This window comes from Acipenser ruthenus, chromosome 6 (assembly GCF_902713425.1).
Source record: "Acipenser ruthenus chromosome 6, fAciRut3.2 maternal haplotype, whole genome shotgun sequence".
NCBI classification, from domain to species: domain Eukaryota; kingdom Metazoa; phylum Chordata; class Actinopteri; order Acipenseriformes; family Acipenseridae; genus Acipenser; species Acipenser ruthenus.
The window spans coordinates 10337023-10357859 of record NC_081194.1 but is presented as its reverse complement, the minus strand read 5'-3'; the positions used below and the strand labels follow the sequence as shown (position 1 = coordinate 10357859).

The 20837-nt window shown below is 36.6% G+C and overlaps 1 protein-coding gene across 39 annotated transcripts in view; it reads left to right on the top strand.

The window, feature by feature from the left end:
• Nucleotides 1–20837, top strand: part of LOC117411104 (regulating synaptic membrane exocytosis protein 1-like) — a 130783-nt gene that overhangs the window by 78621 nt on the left and 31325 nt on the right. For 12 of the 39 annotated variants that reach the window (XM_059024965.1, XM_059024963.1, XM_059024961.1 and 9 more), the window contains 9 exons: nt 19–172; nt 1366–1437; nt 2498–2657; nt 3078–3200; nt 4315–4377; nt 8272–8361; nt 9808–9885; nt 11482–11556; nt 13117–13188. In XM_059024965.1, coding sequence (XP_058880948.1) covers nt 19–172; nt 1366–1437; nt 2498–2657; nt 3078–3200; nt 4315–4377; nt 8272–8361; nt 9808–9885; nt 11482–11556; nt 13117–13188 — 887 coding nt within the window. The remainder of the gene's footprint in view (nt 1–18; nt 173–1365; nt 1438–2497; nt 2658–3077; nt 3201–4314; nt 4378–8271; nt 8362–9807; nt 9886–11481; nt 11557–13116; nt 13189–20837) is intronic. The other 27 variants (XM_059024969.1, XM_059024989.1, XM_059024988.1 and 24 more) reach the window with 12 other exon arrangements.

Below are 20837 nucleotides of genomic sequence, written 5' to 3'. Positions count from 1 at the left end.
AGTGTTTTTTTTTTGCAGATCCTCCTGGAGCTGGAGACAGCCCTTTTGGACGATGAACCACATTGGTATAAACTTCAGACACATGATATATCTTCACTACCTCTGCCTCAGCCATCACCATATATGCCACGGAGACGCATGCACGGGGAAAGCCCTTGCAAAAAGTTACAAAGTAAGTGTTCTGAAGTTTATAATCACAGACCCCTGCGGTGGCTCCATTGTCACTTTGTGGGCTAAACAAGGCAGTCGGGAAGCAGGTTGAGGTCATTGAATTATGCTTGCCTTTTGTACTGTAGCATGTCATATTACACTGTAGCTCACCACTGAAACAGTGTTTAAAATGAGAAGTACAAAGTGTTTTTTTTAATTGGAAAACTATGAATGAATATGTACTGTCAGAAAATACAGAAATAAATATGGGGGTAAATGCTGCTTAATTAACCTTCACAAATACTGTTTTATATATTAACCCCCCTCCCCCTCCTCTGGAAATCTCAAAAAGTGAATCTTCTGTAAGTTCCAACTGAAATAACTCTATCAAGCTCGGCTCTATCCCTAACTGTTGTCAACATCATAAAACTACATCAGGGGTCTGCAGAATGTACCGTTCAGAACAACCTGTAGAGGTCCAGGAGAAAATAAACACCTATCCCAAGGGGTTCTTTCTGTGTGGAGGGGAGCCCATTGGCTACCAATATAGTCAAGAAAAAAATAACTGCACTTTGTTTCCTAGGGCTGTACCAAGTACCTACTTGTAGTTTGTTTGGACTTTACATTAGTTCAGTCAGTATGTCACTTTTCAACACTAAAATATATTATACAGATGTATATTATACTATACTGTATTTTGAAAGAAATGCTGTCATATAATTGTTTTAAAACCATAAAACCTTCTTAAAATGTTTTTATTTTCTTTTTCTTTTTTTTTAAGAATTTGCAGTATTTAATAACAAAGTTCACATTCCACCTGTACTACATTAGTCCTGCCCACTATACTAACTTAATTCTCTTAGCTGTCCTTTATGTTTGGTACGTTGTAGTTGTCATTTTAAAGGTTCTTACGTTGATTAAACAAATGCAACTATGTTAACGGGAAAAAAAGTATAAATAAATAGGTAGTAAAGCAGAAAAAAGCCTTTGAGAAAAAAATAACTCCCTACTAAATGTTTAGCAAAAAATATTTGTCCACTATCTGATACATATCAAGACAGTCTATTAGGTAGCAATGATATTGTTTAAAAACCCTTTTTAGCAAACCTTTCTATAGTAGAGTAAAATGGGAGTGCTGATTTGGACCTGAGACAATGTGTGAAAGTCATTTTTTTGTAAGACCTGCAGCTGTGTGTTTGTCCCATCACTATGCAGGATCTCAGCGAATCAGTGATAGTGACATCTCAGATTATGATGTTGCTGATGGTATTGGAGTAGTTTCAACAGGTGGGTGGGGCGGAAGAGCATGATTCAGTTATTTTAATCTGTAGTTTACAGGACTTGACCAGGAGGCCAGTAATCTAAATGAACAACCTGCAGTAATGTCAGGTACATCATGTGCTTTAGTAATGCGCAAGGCATCGTGGATGTTATTCATTGATGCAACAAAGACATGTATCAATATAAAAGGAAAATAACCAACAACTGCAGTCTATTGAATAAAAACATTTTACAAATGAACTGTGTATTTGTTCTCTGACTGAAAAGTGTAGGCATTGTATAACATCTGCCTTCCTGCTTAAGCCCTGAAGACAACTAAATAAAACAAATAAAATGCATGCATATTGGGGAAAAAGAACAGCACCTCAACGATTAGCTGTCGTTCATCTGTGCTGCTTTGCAGAATCGTAGATTAGCTCGGCATGACTAAATGCTCTCATTACAGTGAATGTTGCCCAGTGCTAAAAAATACTTTCTGAAGCTGTACTAATGCACTGTTTCTGTTGCAACTTCACAATGATTGGAGCTAACCAAATCTTACCTGTTGTTCACTCCCATTCATGTAAATGTCTCAAATGTGCAGTTTTGAAGGAAACACATGTTACCTGATACATGGTACTACACTCTGATTCTGTGTTTGCAAGCCATGCTTTCATGTTTAGTCGCCTGGAGGGCAACAGTGTCTCCACTGTTTTAATGACTTCTTCTTTCCTGTCAAGCAACTCCTTCCCATATTGACTGACATGCTTTCATCCAACATGTTTGGACCCAAAAGACACTGCTAAGGTGAAATGACCCAGAAGTGCAAGTGTAATAGATTTCCTGAGAGTAAGGCATGCAAACTGAGAGTTTTCTTTAACCTAATGTAATCCCAAATATCATGTTTTAAAAGGAAAACATATGCTTGCTATAACCTGTGTTTCTTTAAAAAATGAAGACCTATTCAGATCTATGGAGCCAATGGGAGTGAAGAACAGGTGTGATTTATGGAATTATTTTGTTAGGTACAATAGCTTTTAAGGTAACACATGTAACTGCATTTCTTTTTTATTTCATTGGTGTCTAGCTGCAGAATGTAGGTCAAACAATCGAGAAAGTAAATCCACAACACTTACTGTGCCAGAACAACAGAGAAGGACACATCATCGCTCACGATCCGTGTCCCCTCACCGCGGTGACGACCAGGGCAGGACCCGGTCCCGAATACCAAGTGTGCCACTACAGAGGTGCATCTCCAAACACGTCATCCATAACCTTGCATTGTAACGCGCTCGGCTCTGCCTAAAGCCATTGCTCCCATTTTTATCCATTGGTACAACTAGGAATGTTATAAAACTTAGAGACACAGCTCTAAGAAAAATCTCTTTTTGTACTTCAGCTTAAATTTATGTTCCATTTAACTCAGTTAGGTGATCTGTAAATATGCCCAAAATGTGATTTGTTTGTTTAGTTCCGTCACAAAATGTTAGTAGTTTCCATTTTGATAGCATATTATTTTAAATTTTCCATCATTTAAAAAAAGGGCAAGGACAAGAATTGTGTCTTCAAGAGTGTTTGCCTAATGCTTATTCCTTTTTGTGTTGATTACATAATGAAGACTGCTTTTTAAAAATGATTTGTCTTACTGTCTTAAACTTCTTTTGTAGGAGTTTAGATGAAATTCATCAATCACGAAGGTCACGTTCTCCCACTAGAAACCATGCTGCCTCTAGAAGTCCAATAGAACGCAGGTCTAGGGATATCGACAGTCAGTATTTTTCAGAGGAAAGGTAATACAGTGTCTTAAATGCTACGGTTTATATTTTTGCTGTTTGGAATCCTAATCTTTAAAAATGATGAAGTGTGGCCCAACTATCAGCATTTTGTTTTTTGTTAGCTTCTCATGCCTTTTATCTCTGGAGGCCTGGGTTTGAATCAAACTCAGGTCATGAGTGAGAATAGTTTGGAGGTTTTAAGTTAGCCCCAAGTGTCCATAAGTCAACATCTCAAAAATACCACACAATTCATCACATTTGAAAGGCCCAGAATTATCACAAACGTAAACAAATTAAAGTCATGTCTTTGAGTTATACCCTGACTTTTAAAGTCTTTACTCTGTGTTATCCTCATTCTTTTGAAATCCAATAAAATCAAATCGTTTTCTGGATTGACACCTTTCCATGATTCCATCATTTTACCTTTTTTTTAATTAAACAATTTAGAATATGGATTGTAACAGAAACCTGGACTGGAGTTGTGTCCACTCCTGGCCTAAATAAACAATATGAGAATGGTATTTAGGGGCAAATATTTACATCTGTGGTTATGGTTAACATTGTTTTACACAACAGTTATGGCAACTTGGTGGAAATGTCAAGCAGCACATTGTTCAGCTTGACAGTTTAAAACAGGAGCACCCAAACTGTACACCGAAATATGCACCCACTAGATGGCGCAGTTATACCTCCAGCCTTATGCTGCATAGAGATTTTTTAACAAAGGGAAAAAAGGAGGTTTATTAGATGTACTGTAGACCTCTCTTTAATACTCCAACCTAGCAGTACATGTGCTAAAGACGTTTGCTAAGGGTTAATCTTCTCCAGCATATTTTTAGATATTAACACTTTACTGCTTTTTGTACAAAGCTGCTTCAGCGGCATCTGTGAGCGTTTGGCTGTCATGTGTCGCACAAATAGGCCTGTGCCTGGTAATGTATGCGATATGTGACTACTTAGCCTGTTTATAATAATTTAGATGATTCTGGAAGAAAAAGTCTGCTTGATTTTTTGATTTTGCCCTTTTTGCATTTTCACTAACACACCAATATACATTTTCTTTCTGTTTTTGGTTGATTGCTTCATATTTCCTTTTATCTATGTCACCCCATGCATATTATCTGTGCAGCGAGTTCCTCTTGCTGCCCAGAGCAAAACGAGGGACAAGTGCAGAGTGCCTGCATACTAACAGGTAAATAACTATAAGTGTCTGATAACTCATGTTGTTGTTTTTTTTTTAAATCCATACTAAGCCATTAAATATAAAGTACTTTTTTTTTACATGCATTCATGATAATAATACATTATTTCCTTTCTATTTTTTTTTACATCTTCATTGAGAAGTTAAACTAATTTTCATAGCCCATCTTGTTATTTACTGATTGTGTTTCTTATAAGTTATTTTCTCAGCTGCTTACACAAGTATCGAGTTGTCATTCTTAAAGACAGTCGTCATATGCAATGAATGTATTTGCTTCAGTAATGTTCCCCCTTGAAAACTACTGCAATAAAACTTTCTCTGGCTGCAGTCACAGTCAAAGCTTGCACAAGTACTGGTGAAAATCTGCTGTTTATATTTTGTCCAAAGTCATCACCGTTGTGTTATAGCAGCCAGGGGAAGAGGGTCAAAGCAGCAGACAATCATGTATAATAAGCCACTTTTTTGTTTTTAGTATCTGGTGTCAGTTTGACCCTGCACTCTACCATCACAGCAGAACTTGCTTGGATAGTCAGCGCATGCAGTGTTATTTCCGTTTCTTTAAGCATGATGATGACCAAAAATGTGATGTTTAGTTGTATTCCTGTGTTTTCACTTGCGGTAGTAAAATCATTCAAAATATATCTGGACTCTTTATGTTCAGGAGGTTGAAGTCATGTGTTTTCACATGCCGTCCACAAAGCTGAAGGAAGTATCTCAGTCTTCATTTTCAATTTGAACATCTAGAGTAGACCACGTGTAGATTCATATGGTGTATGTTGATGGCCTATAATTACAGGGCTAACTGCTGTATTACTTTTGAGTGTATATTAGTGTATTGACTCTCTGCAGGTTTAAGGTAGCCCATGATCATTATTTATGATTTAACTCATAAATTGCAAGTAGTTGACCCTGATTGATTGTTGATGTCCGATTGGAATCCATTAAATAAAGGGAAAAAAGGAAAATGTTATGAAAGTTGTAGACAGGTGACTGGCAGTAATTAGGTCTGGATTTCAGTCATCGTCTGGGTGCTTCCACCTCCTTATTGCTTCTTGAAAATGTTTTGTGAAACTTGTTTGACTGAAGTTACTATTGCGGATCCTTAGATGGCATTGGAGCTGAAGTACCTCTGAAACTAAATACAATAGTCAACAATTTAGAAGCACTTGCTGTAGGAGATGCAGGAGAATTATTATTATTATTATTATTATTATTATTATTATTATTATTATTATTATTATTATTATTTTGTTACGGCTGTTATTAAATATAGTCTACCGTGGTTTATTTTGTGTATACCACATTTCTGGCTATGCATCGGACACAATGTATCTTTTGTTATTTTTAATTTATAACATGTTTATGTTACCATAGAAACTGTTTTACTTGGCATGTTTTATTTTTGTGCATGTGTTGTTTGTGTGATTTCTGACAAACATAAGAAGATCAGTTAGATAGAAGTAAAACTTTGCCTCCCAAGATGCCTTTGTTAGTGAATGGTATATATATACAGGTAAGACATATTAAACCACACAGACATTGTGAGGAAAAGTGACACCCCCACCAAAAGACTAATTTATCCCCTATTTTAATTTTGTAAATGTTTTAAAAAAACAAAACAGTAAAATTGTACCTTACTTTCCACTACCTACAGTATGACTGTTGTCTTGTCATTATTTTCCGTTAATGTATTTCCCTATGCTTTCTATGTGTTTTTTGTTTGCTAATGCTACCTATTTAATTGCACCCAGTACACCTCAAACACTGTTTAATTACCTAGGAATATCTAAACCTGTATTTGTATATTGCCATCCTGGATTTGGCTCTTTAAATTTAGCCACTACAGAAATAGCTGTCAGATGGTGTTGATTACTGCATCAGAACCTATACCTTTGAACATTTTAGTACAGCAGTAATTACTATAAGCACAGTATTTTGCATTTTTTCCAGTACAGTATTTCACTGCTATTATACAGTATTTTATTTAGTAGCCTTATTACAACATTGTAGGTCATTTGTGAAATACTATACCATTTGGCCTGCTACATACTGTAAAAATGCAAAGAAAAACTAAATCAATTAAGATTTAAATGCAGGCTAAAGAACTTGTTAGCAACCTTTTTTTTCTCTATATATAGTGGATTTACACATGGTGGTGTATATGATCAAATGTGTTAGCTTATTAAGATGTTCTAAAATAGTTCATCAAAGAATCCAAGTACAGGGATTAAAGCCCCCTATACAACAGGCATCCTGTAAAGTCTGACTATAAGAACATCAATCTGATGTGTTGCCTTTTTAGTTGTACTACTTGAAGCGGCTTTACATTTCTATCAGCATTTGGTTTCACCAACAACGCCAACACGGTCAGGCATGTTGTGTCAAAAGCCCTCCTCTGACTGTCACTGATTGGTTTAAGTGGAATAGAGCATTGGCATTGGCTCAGACATGTGCCTCTCTTGACTGAAGAACCATGCAAAGGTAAACACATACAATCAATCAATTTTTTTTTCTTCTTACACTACATTAACAAAATCTTTGCCTAGCTGTCCTTAGCGCTGTATGTTAAATAACCTTGGAACCTCACCAGACTCTTGGGTCCCAGTCTGAGCTAGTAATATATTTTGAATTATATAAACTTAATTTCGAATTCTTCAACTCAACAAAAATTATTTGGGACTGAAAGGGTTAATATATTTGCTTCCAGCTCCCAGGGTAAAGTTAGAACACATTGACAATGTAAGTACTGTATTAAGACATCTTAACATACTTAGCAATCAGTGGATTTGCGTATGTCTTAGGAGAATGGCTCCAAGCGCCTACAGTACTGTATTAGGACACTGCTAACACAGAAGTTCACTGTTATACAACCGAAGCACGGGGTCAGTATCTAGATTACTACTGTGTGCTTAATGTGTGCTGGGTGCAATGTTTTCTTCTCCCCTTCTAATGGTTTGTCTGTGGAATTCTCTGTGCAACATTAGAGCATTTTTCAGTTAGGGAGGCAGGCTAAAGTGCATAGTGATTCGGGTTGGTGTGTCCAATCAACAGACAAACCATTCTATTCATTTCTTTCTTCCTTTTCTAAGCCATATCAATGTATTTTGTTTTTCTCTATGTATATTTAGTTGCTTATGCATGGCTATTTTCATTGTATTTGAATGTATTTTATTTGTGACGCTCCAGTCTACCTGCATGTTTCAAGTCCAAATCGGTGATTAGACAGGATACCCCCCAGCCTCAAGATCCCCTTAGCCCCAGAGTGCTGAGATTCAGAGATGAAATTATGAATTGGTAAGAGGTAGAGAAAGTGCTTGGATGTTCGCACTCTCACTTTCCTGAAACTGTGGGTTTTGCATGTTTGCTTTAAAATGATGGACAAGCATCATTATCTGCAATTAATTGACTGGTATTGTTCAATGAAAAACATCCTCAAAAGCAGCATTAAAGCTGCAAGTCAGAAATAAGCGATATAATACTAGTATATGTATGCAACATAGGCAAAAAACAAACCGTGATATAAAGCTAGCTTATCAATTAGGCAATGATTAGGGGAGGGAGAATGGGCTGGGTATAGTAGACTGGAATACTCTGATCCAAACAAGGGCTATTGGTGACTTTTTTGTACAGCCAAAATGCTTTACTTAATTATTACAAAGAAAGTCTTTCTCATAACAGTTTGATAAAATCAGTGTCAGTGTCGCACCATTATTTTGGCGGAGTCTTGTTGAACATTTTCTGCATTCGCTCTTTCAACTCATAATTGTTTCTTCTGATCATGTTGTAAGATTACATGTCCGTTATGATTTCCTATCTAACATGGTATTCCCTTTTGTTTTCTTTCTTCTGTATCTTCCTCCATTGGATGCAATGCACTGGCACTAGTGATCTACAGCCCTCTCTTGACAGGGTTAGGAGTGCTAGTACCAACTGTTTGAGACCAGATACTAGTTTCCATTCACCAGAACGAGAAAGGTATACAGAAAAGACTTTTCAATTTCTTTTATCTGTGCTGTTTTTTTTGTAAATATTGTATTTTAGATTTTAGTCGACATACAGTAGCTGTACCCACTGTTCTGTGATATTATAGTAGCCTCAGTAGCCTACATATTGGGCCATATTCACTAAGTAGAGCCTCATGAGTTATTTGAATCATATTTTTTTAAAGTCTGTTTAGAATAATAAAATACAGGTTGATATGTAGGAAACTGGTCTGTAGGCTGATGTTGGCTTTCACAGTAGTCTAGAGCACTTCCATTTCATTGTATTTCTAATAATGGACTTTGAAATTACATTCTTTAAATGTTTAAAGAGTTAACCCTTTTCATCAAGCCGGACCAAAAATCAGAACTGAAGTGTCCAAACGCTTTAGGATTCTGTTTAAGTTCCTTGGATTTTGTATTTATTTTTTTTGTGCAAAATTAATTAATTATTATTAATATATTTGTTTGCTAGTGTGTTTATTGCTGTATTGTGCAGAAGTAACACATAAATATTTCCTTATTAAAATTAAAGCAAGGGCAAAATTTGGTTATGACATAGACAGGGATAGAAGTAAGCCTGCCATTACATAGCAGTTTGATCCATTCCTGGTTTTACTGTGGGTTTAATAAGACACACCTAAGCTTGTTACTGCTACACTGGGGCTGATCAAGCTCGTAGTAAAACCTGGAATGGGTGAAACTGCTATGCAATAGGAGTCTTATTTCCATCCCTGTAGTAGGACCCTGATTCATAGTAATCAAGTAAAACCGTGAACAGTGAATGTGCTTTTGTTTTGATATTAGAATACTTTATCCATTAAACAAATGCTATGCATTTGTACATCCATTCATCATTTATCTTGTTACGGTGTTTACATTCATTGAATGTTCTGTATATTTACTTTGTGTCTGTCTGTGTGTGTGTGTATGTGTGTGTGTGTGTACACAATCTGAAAAGGTCCAATACAAAGTATCTCGAAAGAGGTAAATGTTGTTGGTTTATCTAGCTAGGTGTTCTTATGAAGCAACATTATTCATTTGTATTACTTATACTTATGTATCTTATCATCCCGTGTCCTATATGAAAATGGCTTTAGCATTAAAATTGACAGGCAGTATTAGCAAGTGCATAAAGCTGAGGACCGAGAGCCAGGAATGGCCTGACTTTCAAACCCTGCTCAGCCACTGACCTACTGTGTGACCCTCCACATTACTGCCTTTCTGTCCCCCAATACCAGCCCTAGAAACCAGTGTCCCAATTTAGATTCACTGGATGAATAATTTAGAATAGCTTTCTTTCTTTTATGAAGTATAGCCTGTGCAGAAATTTGTTGCTGCAGGTTTTCATGCCTCCAGTCCCAGCTGAATCATTTTTTCAAACTCTGCTGCTTAACTCACTGTGTCTTTCCTATCTCATTAATGGGGCAAACATGGATAGATGTTCCCACTCACTGGATAGGAGACGGCCTACTAGCCCCAGGATTTATATCCAGCATGCCTCCCCGGAGGACGACAGGTACTGGTCAAGACCTCCAATATCCCAGGGTGCCAGGCAAAGCCTGACCCAATTCAGAAATTTGAACCCAGACGTAGACCCTTAGTATCCCCTTGATTGTGCAGTCTTAGAATCCTGTCGTTTGTCCTGCCACAGTGCTTATTTGTATTTTTCATTTGGGTGCATTGTGTTACTCTCTCATCATTTAGACTAGAGTTGTGTGTTATGTGAGGTGATTAATTCACAATTAGAGGGTCAAGTTCACTAAGCATTTTCTGTAGTGCAATGATTTATGTATTTGTTTTGTGAAAGAAAAAACAAACTGTTAATGAACTGTGTGAGAGCTGTTCAATTAACAGATTAGGCTATATAGTAAAAGTTTTGTGACAAACGTTTTATAAAAAAAAAAACGACTTTGGATTTTAAAAATTGCTTTGTGAATTGAATCCAAATGTTCTTATTGTTGTATATTAATAGTACAGCAGAAGTCCTAACCTGATACACTGTATATAAGCACCCATCAAATTGATGCAATTAGGTAGCAAGTCATACATTGCTTTTTTAGCAGTATATTAGTACACATTCTTAAAGTGTAACCCCTAGCTTTTTTGTCAAGCTGACATCTTTTCAAGGTGCTTTTGGCAATGTAGGTTCAAGTCATTGTTAAACTACACATGGAAAAAAATTAATCTGTAAAATGTACATCTTTTACAGAAAAAAAACACTTGCACATTTACAGAAAGTATCCAATATGGAAACAACAGTTACACACTGCTGCATTTTAATTACATTTTACAGATTTTTGTTTAAAGTGTATGACTAATAATCCAAATCACACACTTTCGCACTATTTGAGGCATGATACCTTCCTTGTCAAAAAGAACAAAACATGGCAGTGGTTTAGCAAGTGGAAATGAAGGTGCATGGTCTAGGAAAATTGAGATTATCTCATTGCCCATGCCTGTGTAAACCTGACAAAAATGTAAATATGCCATGTTCAAAAGCCAGCAAAATTACATGCGTGTGCTTTGTGCCCTTTAAGTGATCATATTACTGATATAACCGTGTGCACCAAACCATATTATTGAATGTACTGTTTTGCGAGTATTGGATTTAATTCATGCAGTTTGTCTGCATGAATATTTTGAAGCCTTAAAAAACTAAACAAAAAAAAGTATTAAAAAGTCAACATCTGTTGTGCTGGATGGATACATTACTGTGCGATATTTTAGTTGTAAAGAGATAAGCACTGCAAAGCTAAAATAACCATTAGTCCTTTTTGGCAATAGCTTGTCCTTAACATCTGCATGCTCTCTGTATTCCGGTACATTGCAGCAATGTATGACAGCTTTTGCAGATGTTGCTGTTGCGGCTGGAGAAAGCATCAAAAAAACGTTGCAGGGCAGCACCATCTAGTGTTTTGAATACAACATTGCAACTCAGTTCCTGAATACAGTACAGGTTCTAGCTGAAATGTATCTGGGTACAGGACTGTAAACCTGCAGCTATTGATATACATTCCCATCGTCACTGTGTGTAACCATCATTGTGTTGTTTTTTGTTTGTTTTTTTCCATCCTTTCCCCATTCACTTCCGTTTCCACTTTTTTCGAAGAAGCTGGACAACGGACCCTGTTGTTCCAAAACAGGAGACTGTTAATCACCTCAGTGCTAGACCAAGAGCAGCCCAGAGGTACCTTTATATCCGTCTACTATCTACAAAGGAGCTGGCTCTAAGTTTTACTGGCTCTAACTGTAAATGTAACATAAAGACTGAACGCAGTTGGACAGATTTACTAGGTTTTATTATCAGGGCAAATTCTGAAATAATACTTTTGCATTGTAACATTAACAGCTGTATGCTGGTCTATGCTGTTGCTGTATATAAATACTATAATACTGCAGTTTGGGGGTGTTCTATATTTACTAATATCATGTTCACATAGGATAATGAGGAAACGTCTTTTATTGTAAGAAAATTCTGGCTAGTTCTTAAACATTTAGGTTGTTGACCCCTGAATTACAGTTTTTGTTATTTTTTAAACAAGATATCCTTTAATTAATGTTACGTTTCCTTACAGTATCCCTAAAATCTATTTGACTTATGTTTGTAAATCTGTGCCTTTAAAAATACAGGCTTGATACTAGGAATTTGCAAAACATTTGAACTGTGTCTAAAATCACTTTCTCTTTATCATTGCATTTTAAATGACATTTTTACATCTCGCACAGTGCCACCTGATGGCTGGAAGTTCCACCTGTAGTCTAACTTAAATAATGTTTGATTCAAAGGAGACACAGCGATTGGAAGGGAGCGCCCAGTAACCTGTGCAAGAAATGATTGTATGATTCTCCTAGAATTCAAAGAAACAGTGAAAAACAAAACAAATAAATACAATGATCCACTGACCTGTGCAAGCAAGGAGCGAGCCTCTAAAGGCCAAAGCACCTCTAACAAAGCTCTTTGTTTGATGTGTAAAACAAATCTTGAAGACAGTGACTGACTGTAAAGTGTACAGTGTGAGCTCATCCTATCTGTGACTCCCTAAAGAATTTCTACATATCAATAGACATTCTTGAGAGCATTATTTTAATGTGTTATAATTGTCTTCCTCCTGCCTTGCTATATTATACTGTAGGTCTTCAGTTTTTACCACAGAGCACAACTCACTTTAGAGAAGCATCACAGCATGATCTCCCAGCAGGGCAAGAGTTCAGATGTCTGGTTCAATTTGTAATACAGTAGGCACCAAGCTATTATAAATAAAGCAACAAAACATTTAAAGAAACCAGCTGATTTTTTTTTTTTTTTTTTTTGTTCGTTTCTTAGTGTATATAGTGGATATATACACACACACAATCCCACATTGGCAAATTTGGATTATATAGAGAGAAATGTCTGAGCTAAGTATGCTGTAAATGAATATTGTTTTTCATATATTTTACATTAAAAAACCTGTGAAAAAGGTTCTCAGTTTTCAAAACGGAAACAAAAATGGCAATATTCAATGACATTTAATCAACGCATTGTCAGTAATGATGCGTTGATTGTTGCTGCTGCTGCTGCTATTATTTTCGGATGCCCTTATTTTCAATGGTGGTTGTTTCCACAAAAGTTTTTATCCAGCTAAAAAGTTAATTGAATTGCGCCTGACATTTAATGTATTCATTCATTTTGCATAATTATTTTGCCATTTCATCATTTTGTCATTCTTCATACTTTTATTTTTCTTTTTACTTTCAAACGTTACAGGCAGTCAAGAATGCTGGACAGATCTAGTAGCCACAAACATGGTAGAAAAGACACTGCCTCTGAAAATGAAAGGTAGGGCAGATGCCAATCACTGCATGTGTTTTTCCATTCTTAAGTTCTAGAGTGCATTTTTTCTGAATTGCTCATACATTTTTTCATACACATTTCTGGATTGTCTATACATTACTCGTATGAGGTTGTGGTTTGTATAACAACCGTATAAAAGGGTATTTGCAGTACAAGAAGAAACATTGGGCCTCGTTTAAAAGGGCGCTAAACTTTATGGCGTGCGATAATTGAAATGAGTGTGCACGTTCATGATTGCCGTATTTACTACTGCAATTTTACTCATTATTGCACGAAATAGTGGGCATATTATGGTGCATACTAATTTTGTTGAATGAATATGTGATGTATATGGTAATGCATGATTATGCATGTAAATGAGGCACCCTGCTCTGAATAATGAGATGAGCTTCATTCACACCGTATTTATTAATTGTAGTGTACACCTTAAAGTGAGCGATAATTAGTTTGTTTGTAAACCAGACTTTAACCACTGATAGGCGCGCTATTTAAATCTCTTTTTCTGCGGTTTATGTCAGCACTGTTTACAGAGCGATTGAGACCAGCATGGAGGCTAACGTAACAAAACGGAGTAGTCTTGACAAGCCGAATTGCGCAATGAAGCATAGAATTATCGTAATAGACCGTTTACAGTTTCAAAACAAACTGTTTATAAGTCGATTACCATTTATTGGTTTAATCAAATCAATAAAAACAGCTGCCCAATCATTTTTGTTTTATTTGATTTTATTAAGTTGTTGACTTGTTAAATCTTTGTGTCTCTTGGTTTTGCTTCTTGTAATTCTACAATTCTCTGAAAAAATCAAATGTGACGAAAGGAATGTCACTCATTCTTAAAAACTTTAAAAGACCTCTCACAACAATTGAACTGTGCTTCGGCAAAAATCCGCTGTTCATTGTACCATTTAACTGCAGGATAAAAAATCTTCAACAGCCAATCAGCGTGCAGCATCCAAACATTCCGTTTTATAAATAAAGATTATACTAGCTGGAGATTCGTAGCTCTGAATGTGGTACTACCTCATGGATGTATTGTAACTTCACAGATTATTCATTCACACAAATCAATTTCTGTTCACATAAATCAATTTCGTGTTAATGAAAAGTAAACTAGAACCGTTCTTTAAAACTCCAATTTTAAATTAACTTTGCTCACAGAAACATGCCCGCCCATCACATTAAAACAAAGAAAGGTAAGTCTACGGTTATTCTTGGTATTATAATGATTTTTTTATGTGCTTATTTTTCAGTCAGCTATGCTGTTTATTGTGTGGTCCGTCCGCCGAGATCAAATAAAAATTCAGGTGGTCCGCGAACAAAAAAGTTTGAGAACCACTGCCTTTAATATATTTTGTAGTACGTAAATAAGCAGATATAACTAGAAGCAGCTTTCCTAGAACACTGACAAAAAACTCAATATCACAAATGTAATGTAATGGGAAATAGAAGAGTATTTTACATTCAACGGAAATCTCAAGCAGTAAAAAAAAAAAGTCTCATATAAGTCTCAATATTTAACTCATATTCCAAAATATAAAATAAAGTTTTTAACAGCACTGAAAAAAAAGATACTGACAAGCTGTGAAAATGTGATTTAGTATACAGTACCGCTATGAAATGTACCTTTTATGGCTTCTGTCCAGACACTTGGCACTTCTTTTCTTGCACACTTGATAACAATGCTCATTACGTGTTCTAATTCTGCAGCTTTTCCACATAATGCCTGTTGATGTAGAATGTATTTCTTTCTTAAATTTTTCCCAGCACTCTGCTAGCCAGCCCTCTCTTTTGCCCAGTCATATATGGTGCACCCTCTGTTGTAATCCTAGTTACTTTCTTCCATGGTAATTCTGCAGTTTCCATGGCTTCTTGAAGTTAAAAAAGTCCTTTCCTGTGGTTGTGTTGTTCATGGCATCCATAGCACTTTCATTTTTTCTTCTAATTTTCAGAACCTTTCGTTGAGACTCCATAGCTTCTTTCATGTCCAGTAAAATCAAAATACGTTGCTTTGTGCAGCGTCATAGTGACATTGTATGTTATAATCTTTCATAACTGCAACCGTTTCACTGCAAATTAGACATTTTGCCTTGCCGTCAATGAGGAAACAGATCCTGTGTGTCATTTGATTGGCATTTTACTACCTCTGTGAGCTGTGATTGGCTTAATGGTAATGTCACTCATACAATGCAGACTGCACATGTTGAATACACATGTTATATTAAAGAGGCGGGTTGTTTTAAAGAAGAATTCCAAAACAATACAGTACATCAATGCAATTTTAGAAGCTAATGGGCGGGCTGCCAAAAATTGCCCTGCAGGCCGTATGTTTGACATCCCTGCTTTAGAGTCGTAACTATTTATTTAAACTCTGTCATTCAGCTTTAACTGCAACCTATTTAATAACCTGCAAGTTACAAAAAAATAAGTAACAGCTATAGTGTATAAAATTAACAAGTAATTATCGATTTCTTATTTTCCTTTTTATACAGGATTATACAGAGAGGATTGCACATATAGCAATAATATGTGTTATTTATTCTGCCAGTTACAATTAATTATAAAGATATTTTTTACGTGTCTGTCACAGGAGCAAGCGAGACTTCCAGGGTTCCGTTGCATTTCCGATGTGTGTGTTTGCATATCATTATTTTCTTTTAGGTTTGTGTCCCTTCAGTCTTTTTACTAAGTAAAATCAGAACAGTGTCACATTTGTCCAGTGCACTAGGATTTCTCCCAGCCTATCTTAAGTTGGATTCACAGGCTCCCTGCCAAAAGCTGTAGCTACTCATGTGTATAATACAACTGCATGCCCTGCTAAAGCTCACAGGGAATTATATTAACTTTCCCACACAAAGGTGTACAGGATGTGAAAGTGGGCTTCTACCAGGTTGCTGGCTTCTCCAATGTGATGGGTGCTATTGATTGTACTCACATAGCACTGTCACCCCGATCCAGAAGGGATTTGAGGCTGTGTCTCATCAATCAATATTTGTCGAGTAAGAAGAATAAAAAGAAAGATATGCCATTGCACAACATGACTTTTATTGTATATGCTTAAAAGGAGAAAGGAAAAAGGCTTTTTTTTCCTTTACATCAGACAAGGAATGCATGTTAAAATTAAAAGGTAAGCAGTGCAGTTTCACTTTACATTGCCTCTGCCTGTCCCCTGCTGAGTGCTGTGCCTGTTGATCGCACATTTTCGGTCAATGTAAGCCACCTCCACCTTTCATAACAAGCTACTGACCAAAAGACACGTCTGGACTTCTGGGACTTTTTATATGAAGGTGATCGTAGTTACGGACATTATCATGCGCATTAAATTATAGCTCACAAAAAAATTAGTGCGCGCTATGGCATGTAAATGAGTCAAATAGTGTGCACATAAGTTAATGCATTCTCTTTTTGTAAATGGGGCAGTAAATTTAGATTATCATGCACGTTAGGCTCACTGCTTTGCGTGCAAGCTAATTCTAAGTTTAGTACCCTTTAGTAAATGAGGCCCTGAATCTCTTGCTACCTCATTGAGGTATTATGTCCATGTAATCCTTTCATTGTCCTCTAGACTTCACTCATAACATTTTAAACACTCAATCATAAGATCAGAAGTAGTGATAATAAAACAAAAACTTTATTGTGTCGGCCACCTGTACTTCGTAATCCTGGGGGCCACCTGTACTTCGTAATCCTGGGGGCCACCTGTACTTTGTAATCCTGGGGGCCACCTGTACTTCGTAATCCTGGGATCGCCCATAAAAATCAGTGGCTGAGGCATTCCAGGTGGATTTCTGATATTGTTAAATCCAGTTGTGGCTTATCCCAGCCGGATATAGATGGATCAGGTCAACTCCTTCCTAAAGGTTTCAACTAGCTGTGCCATAGGCGCCGACTACATGGGGGCTGCGGGGTTCAAGCACCCATGGGGGAAAAATAAGTGGATGCTCAGGGCAACAGTTTTTGTTTTATGCGATAATGGTGATTAATGATCTGTCATGTAAAAAACGTTGCCCTAAAATCAAAGTTTTAAAAATAGCTAAAATTTAAAAGGTACAGCATAGTGCAAATACATTTCTCAGTCCATACCGATACAGTTCCATCAAACTGTAGTGTGGATGCTTCACAACTAGAACTATTGTAGCTGTTATAAAGTAAAACGTTAAAGTCAAGCATTATTGAAGACCATGTGTGTACGTGAGTACATTCATTATTGCAGTAATTCATAGTTATTTAATCAGAGGCTGTAATCCCCAATTCCATAAGCCAGCCCCCTCCGCGGCTCATTTCAAAGCATCCACTGACAGAAACAAAAATTGGCGCCTATGAGTTATGCCTATATTCCACATATAATAACATCTAGGATATACTGGGAGAAGAAGCAGGGTTTTTTTTTTTTTCTAAAGAGAAACCAGGCCTTTACAGTTTACAGTATATCCCCAAGATAGGAACGCTCTGTGAAATGTAGTAACAGTGTGTTTTTAAAACAGTGTGGGATTGGAACTTTTGAAAGTTCATTTACTCACTGTGCTGATAGTAATTACTGTATTTTTTTTTTTTACCAGTGAACTACACAGTAAGAAAACTGTATGTGATTTCCAATTCCCACCAACAATGTATTTCTGGTATTTAGGACAGGGCTATGCGTTAACCTGAATATGTGACTCCTACTTCTTAAAAAGTTATTTTTTCTACCCATGATTATTGTGCAACATTTCTGGATATAAAAAACACCTTTTATACAAAGCTCAGATTAGAGTGGTAAATGTGCTGAACTGCCAGTGCTTCTTGTTAACTGTGTACTGAAATCAGTTTTTGTTTGCTGCATTTGCCTCAGCCTGCCAGAGCAAAATTGCCCAGGAAGGCGAGACAGAAAATCCAGGCATCATACATGCAAGTGAAGCGGTGCATGGCCATGCGGTACCCAGTGCTGGATGATAGCAACACAGCGCTGGCATGAATCCCTTATGTGTTTTAAAAAGTCACCACTGTCATTTTCTTCTGCTGTTGACTAGATTGACGAGATGTTAATGACAGAGTAGACTGGATGTATGCTTGTTATGTTATTTGTCTCACCTGACTACAGTTAGGATCATTTGCACCTTTACCAGACATGTACATAAGCAAGCCATTGCTCACCAACTCCACGTGATTCTTTTTTAATCATCTGATGACCAAGAAACATGAATAACTTCCTTCGACTTGGTAACGTGTAGAAACACTTCATCAGAATAACCTGCAGCCCCTGTGGTAGTGCTGCTAATTGTGCTGTAGGATAAAAAGTGTACATGCAGGAAGCATTAAAAAGGGTTTGTGTGATCCTGACAGCACTTTGTAAGAACATGCGTCTGTTTAGTTATTTTTAAGTTTTATCTTCAATCTTTAATTATGGCTTCATAAGCTAACAAACTTCTGAAATATAAAAGCTAAACCGAATACATTTGTTCTGTTTATAATTTTTATAAGAGGTGTGATTTAGAGATTTATGTTTGTTTTAGTTTTTCTTGAAAAAAAAGTTTCTTACAATTGATTTCACAAACTCTAATTAGCACCAACCGTTGACTACTGTTGCTAAGGTGACATTAGATAGTCCAAGATTTGGGCTAATGTGGAGTGTAATAGAGAACTGTGAAATCAGCCGTTTAGATACGTTAAATCAGTATTTTCATTGTGTTGTATTATGCCTGCTTGCAGTATTTTGCTGCCGGCTGCCTTTCACAGATTTATTTATATTAAGATTTTGCTCTTTGGAAGTATTTAGCCTCCATTACAGTATATTAGAATGCAATGCTGTGACCAGTAAAAAGATCACACGGTTTAACTTGAACTTTCCATGGCAGTATGTGCATTAACCTACCACGTCCTACCAAATGCTAAAGGGTGCAGAACAAATTAAGGGCCACCTTATTGTTTGGGGCTATCAGGAAATGCAACCTATCGGTCATCCAGATGCTTTTCCCCCAGTTTGTAGATGAATGTCTGTTCTGTTATAAGACAGCAAGCACCCACTGTGGTCTGGAATGACCCACTTGCAAAACACAATGTAGTCAACCTTGCACTTGTGTAGTAGATACCAGTAGATAGTTTGTGGTTCCACCTCCACCTGGGGTGTAGATCATCTCTTAAGAGGTAGCAAAGATAATATTGCTGTGTGCCTATTGAAATGGCATTGACAAAAGGAGTAGAACTGTAAGATATTGTACTTGAAAATGGCATTCTTATGTTTTGCACAGCAGAGATTGAAAAAGCTGTTGGCATGGAATATTTTATAAATGGTCAAGACAGTTTTTCATTAAAAAAAAAAGTCAAACATTAACTCAAACATATATGTATTTAAAAACACTGTTACTATCAATCATTTGATCTGGTACATGATAAATATGCAGACTATCATGTTAGATTTAATCCTCATTTAAATTCAAATCTATGCAGTTATCAATCAGCTTGAAACCCTAGAACTGCAAAAAAATGGACTAAGAATAAGACACAAACCAAATGGTCAGTATCTGTTTTTAGGAATTGGTACGCCGAAAAGTATTTTGATACTGAATTTGAAACTGACGCTGGACTGGAGACAAGAGAAATCATGTCTTTCATGTAACAGGACACCGTAATGAAAGCTCAATTCACAGCTATTGGACAGCAAATGTTCAGCAAAAACACAATTGGTCTACAATACTATCCTCAACTGGATCCTACCAAACAAGACTCAAAACCAACCAATCAAGCAGTGAATCCTGTTCCTGTCACTACCGCGCCAGCCAATCCACTCCCTGTCAGCTCAAATGACTCCATAGTACACAGGCTGTTCAGTAATTGCAGTTCATTTCAAAGGCAATGTCCAGATTATAAATAGGGGTTTAAAACCCTAACATTTTAATAAAAAATAAAAATCGATTTACTAATTGAAAATGCATTGTTTTTCTCTTTTTACTGGAGCAATCTAGGTAAAGTACCTTGCTCAAGGGTACAGCAGCAGTGTCCTTCACTTTTTAAAAAATGTTCGGGACTATTTTCTTAGAGCGTCTTTACTCAGTGGAAAGGTACCCAACGAATCAGTACAAGTTCAGTGTAAATCTAGGTTTTAAGGTGTTTTTTAAAAGAAAACAATGGTAAAATAAATTCTAATAGAGATAGTGCCCTCTCGATGATGGCTCTACCATGTGATAGTTGACCTTGACTTTCGTTAGCGCCCTCGCCTTCGGCTCAGGACGCATAACTCCCATCACGGTCAACTATCACACGGTAGAGCCATCATTGACGGGCACTATTGCTTTAAACAGTAACTCCCAATAGAAGGTTTGTCCTTGGAATACAGTCATATTTTTTTGTAAATTTATCTGCTCAAAGAGCAGAGTTTCTTAGTCAGCAGAATTCAAAATGAAATGGAAATATTATTAGATTTTATTAGGTGACATTTGTTCTTTTGTTTAACCTCAAACTACCTATCTACAATGTGATTGAAGTTCTGTGCAAAGACTTCAAAGGCTATAGTTTTTTTTTTTAATGAAAAGATGTGACTGCTGATCTTTTTTGAACCTGTACCTAGAGCGCTGCCAACTCCAATTAGAAGAGTGCTTCCTCCAAGCCTGAGGACGGCTGATCAGCCTACCGTTACACAGAGAAACCACACTCGCTCCCAA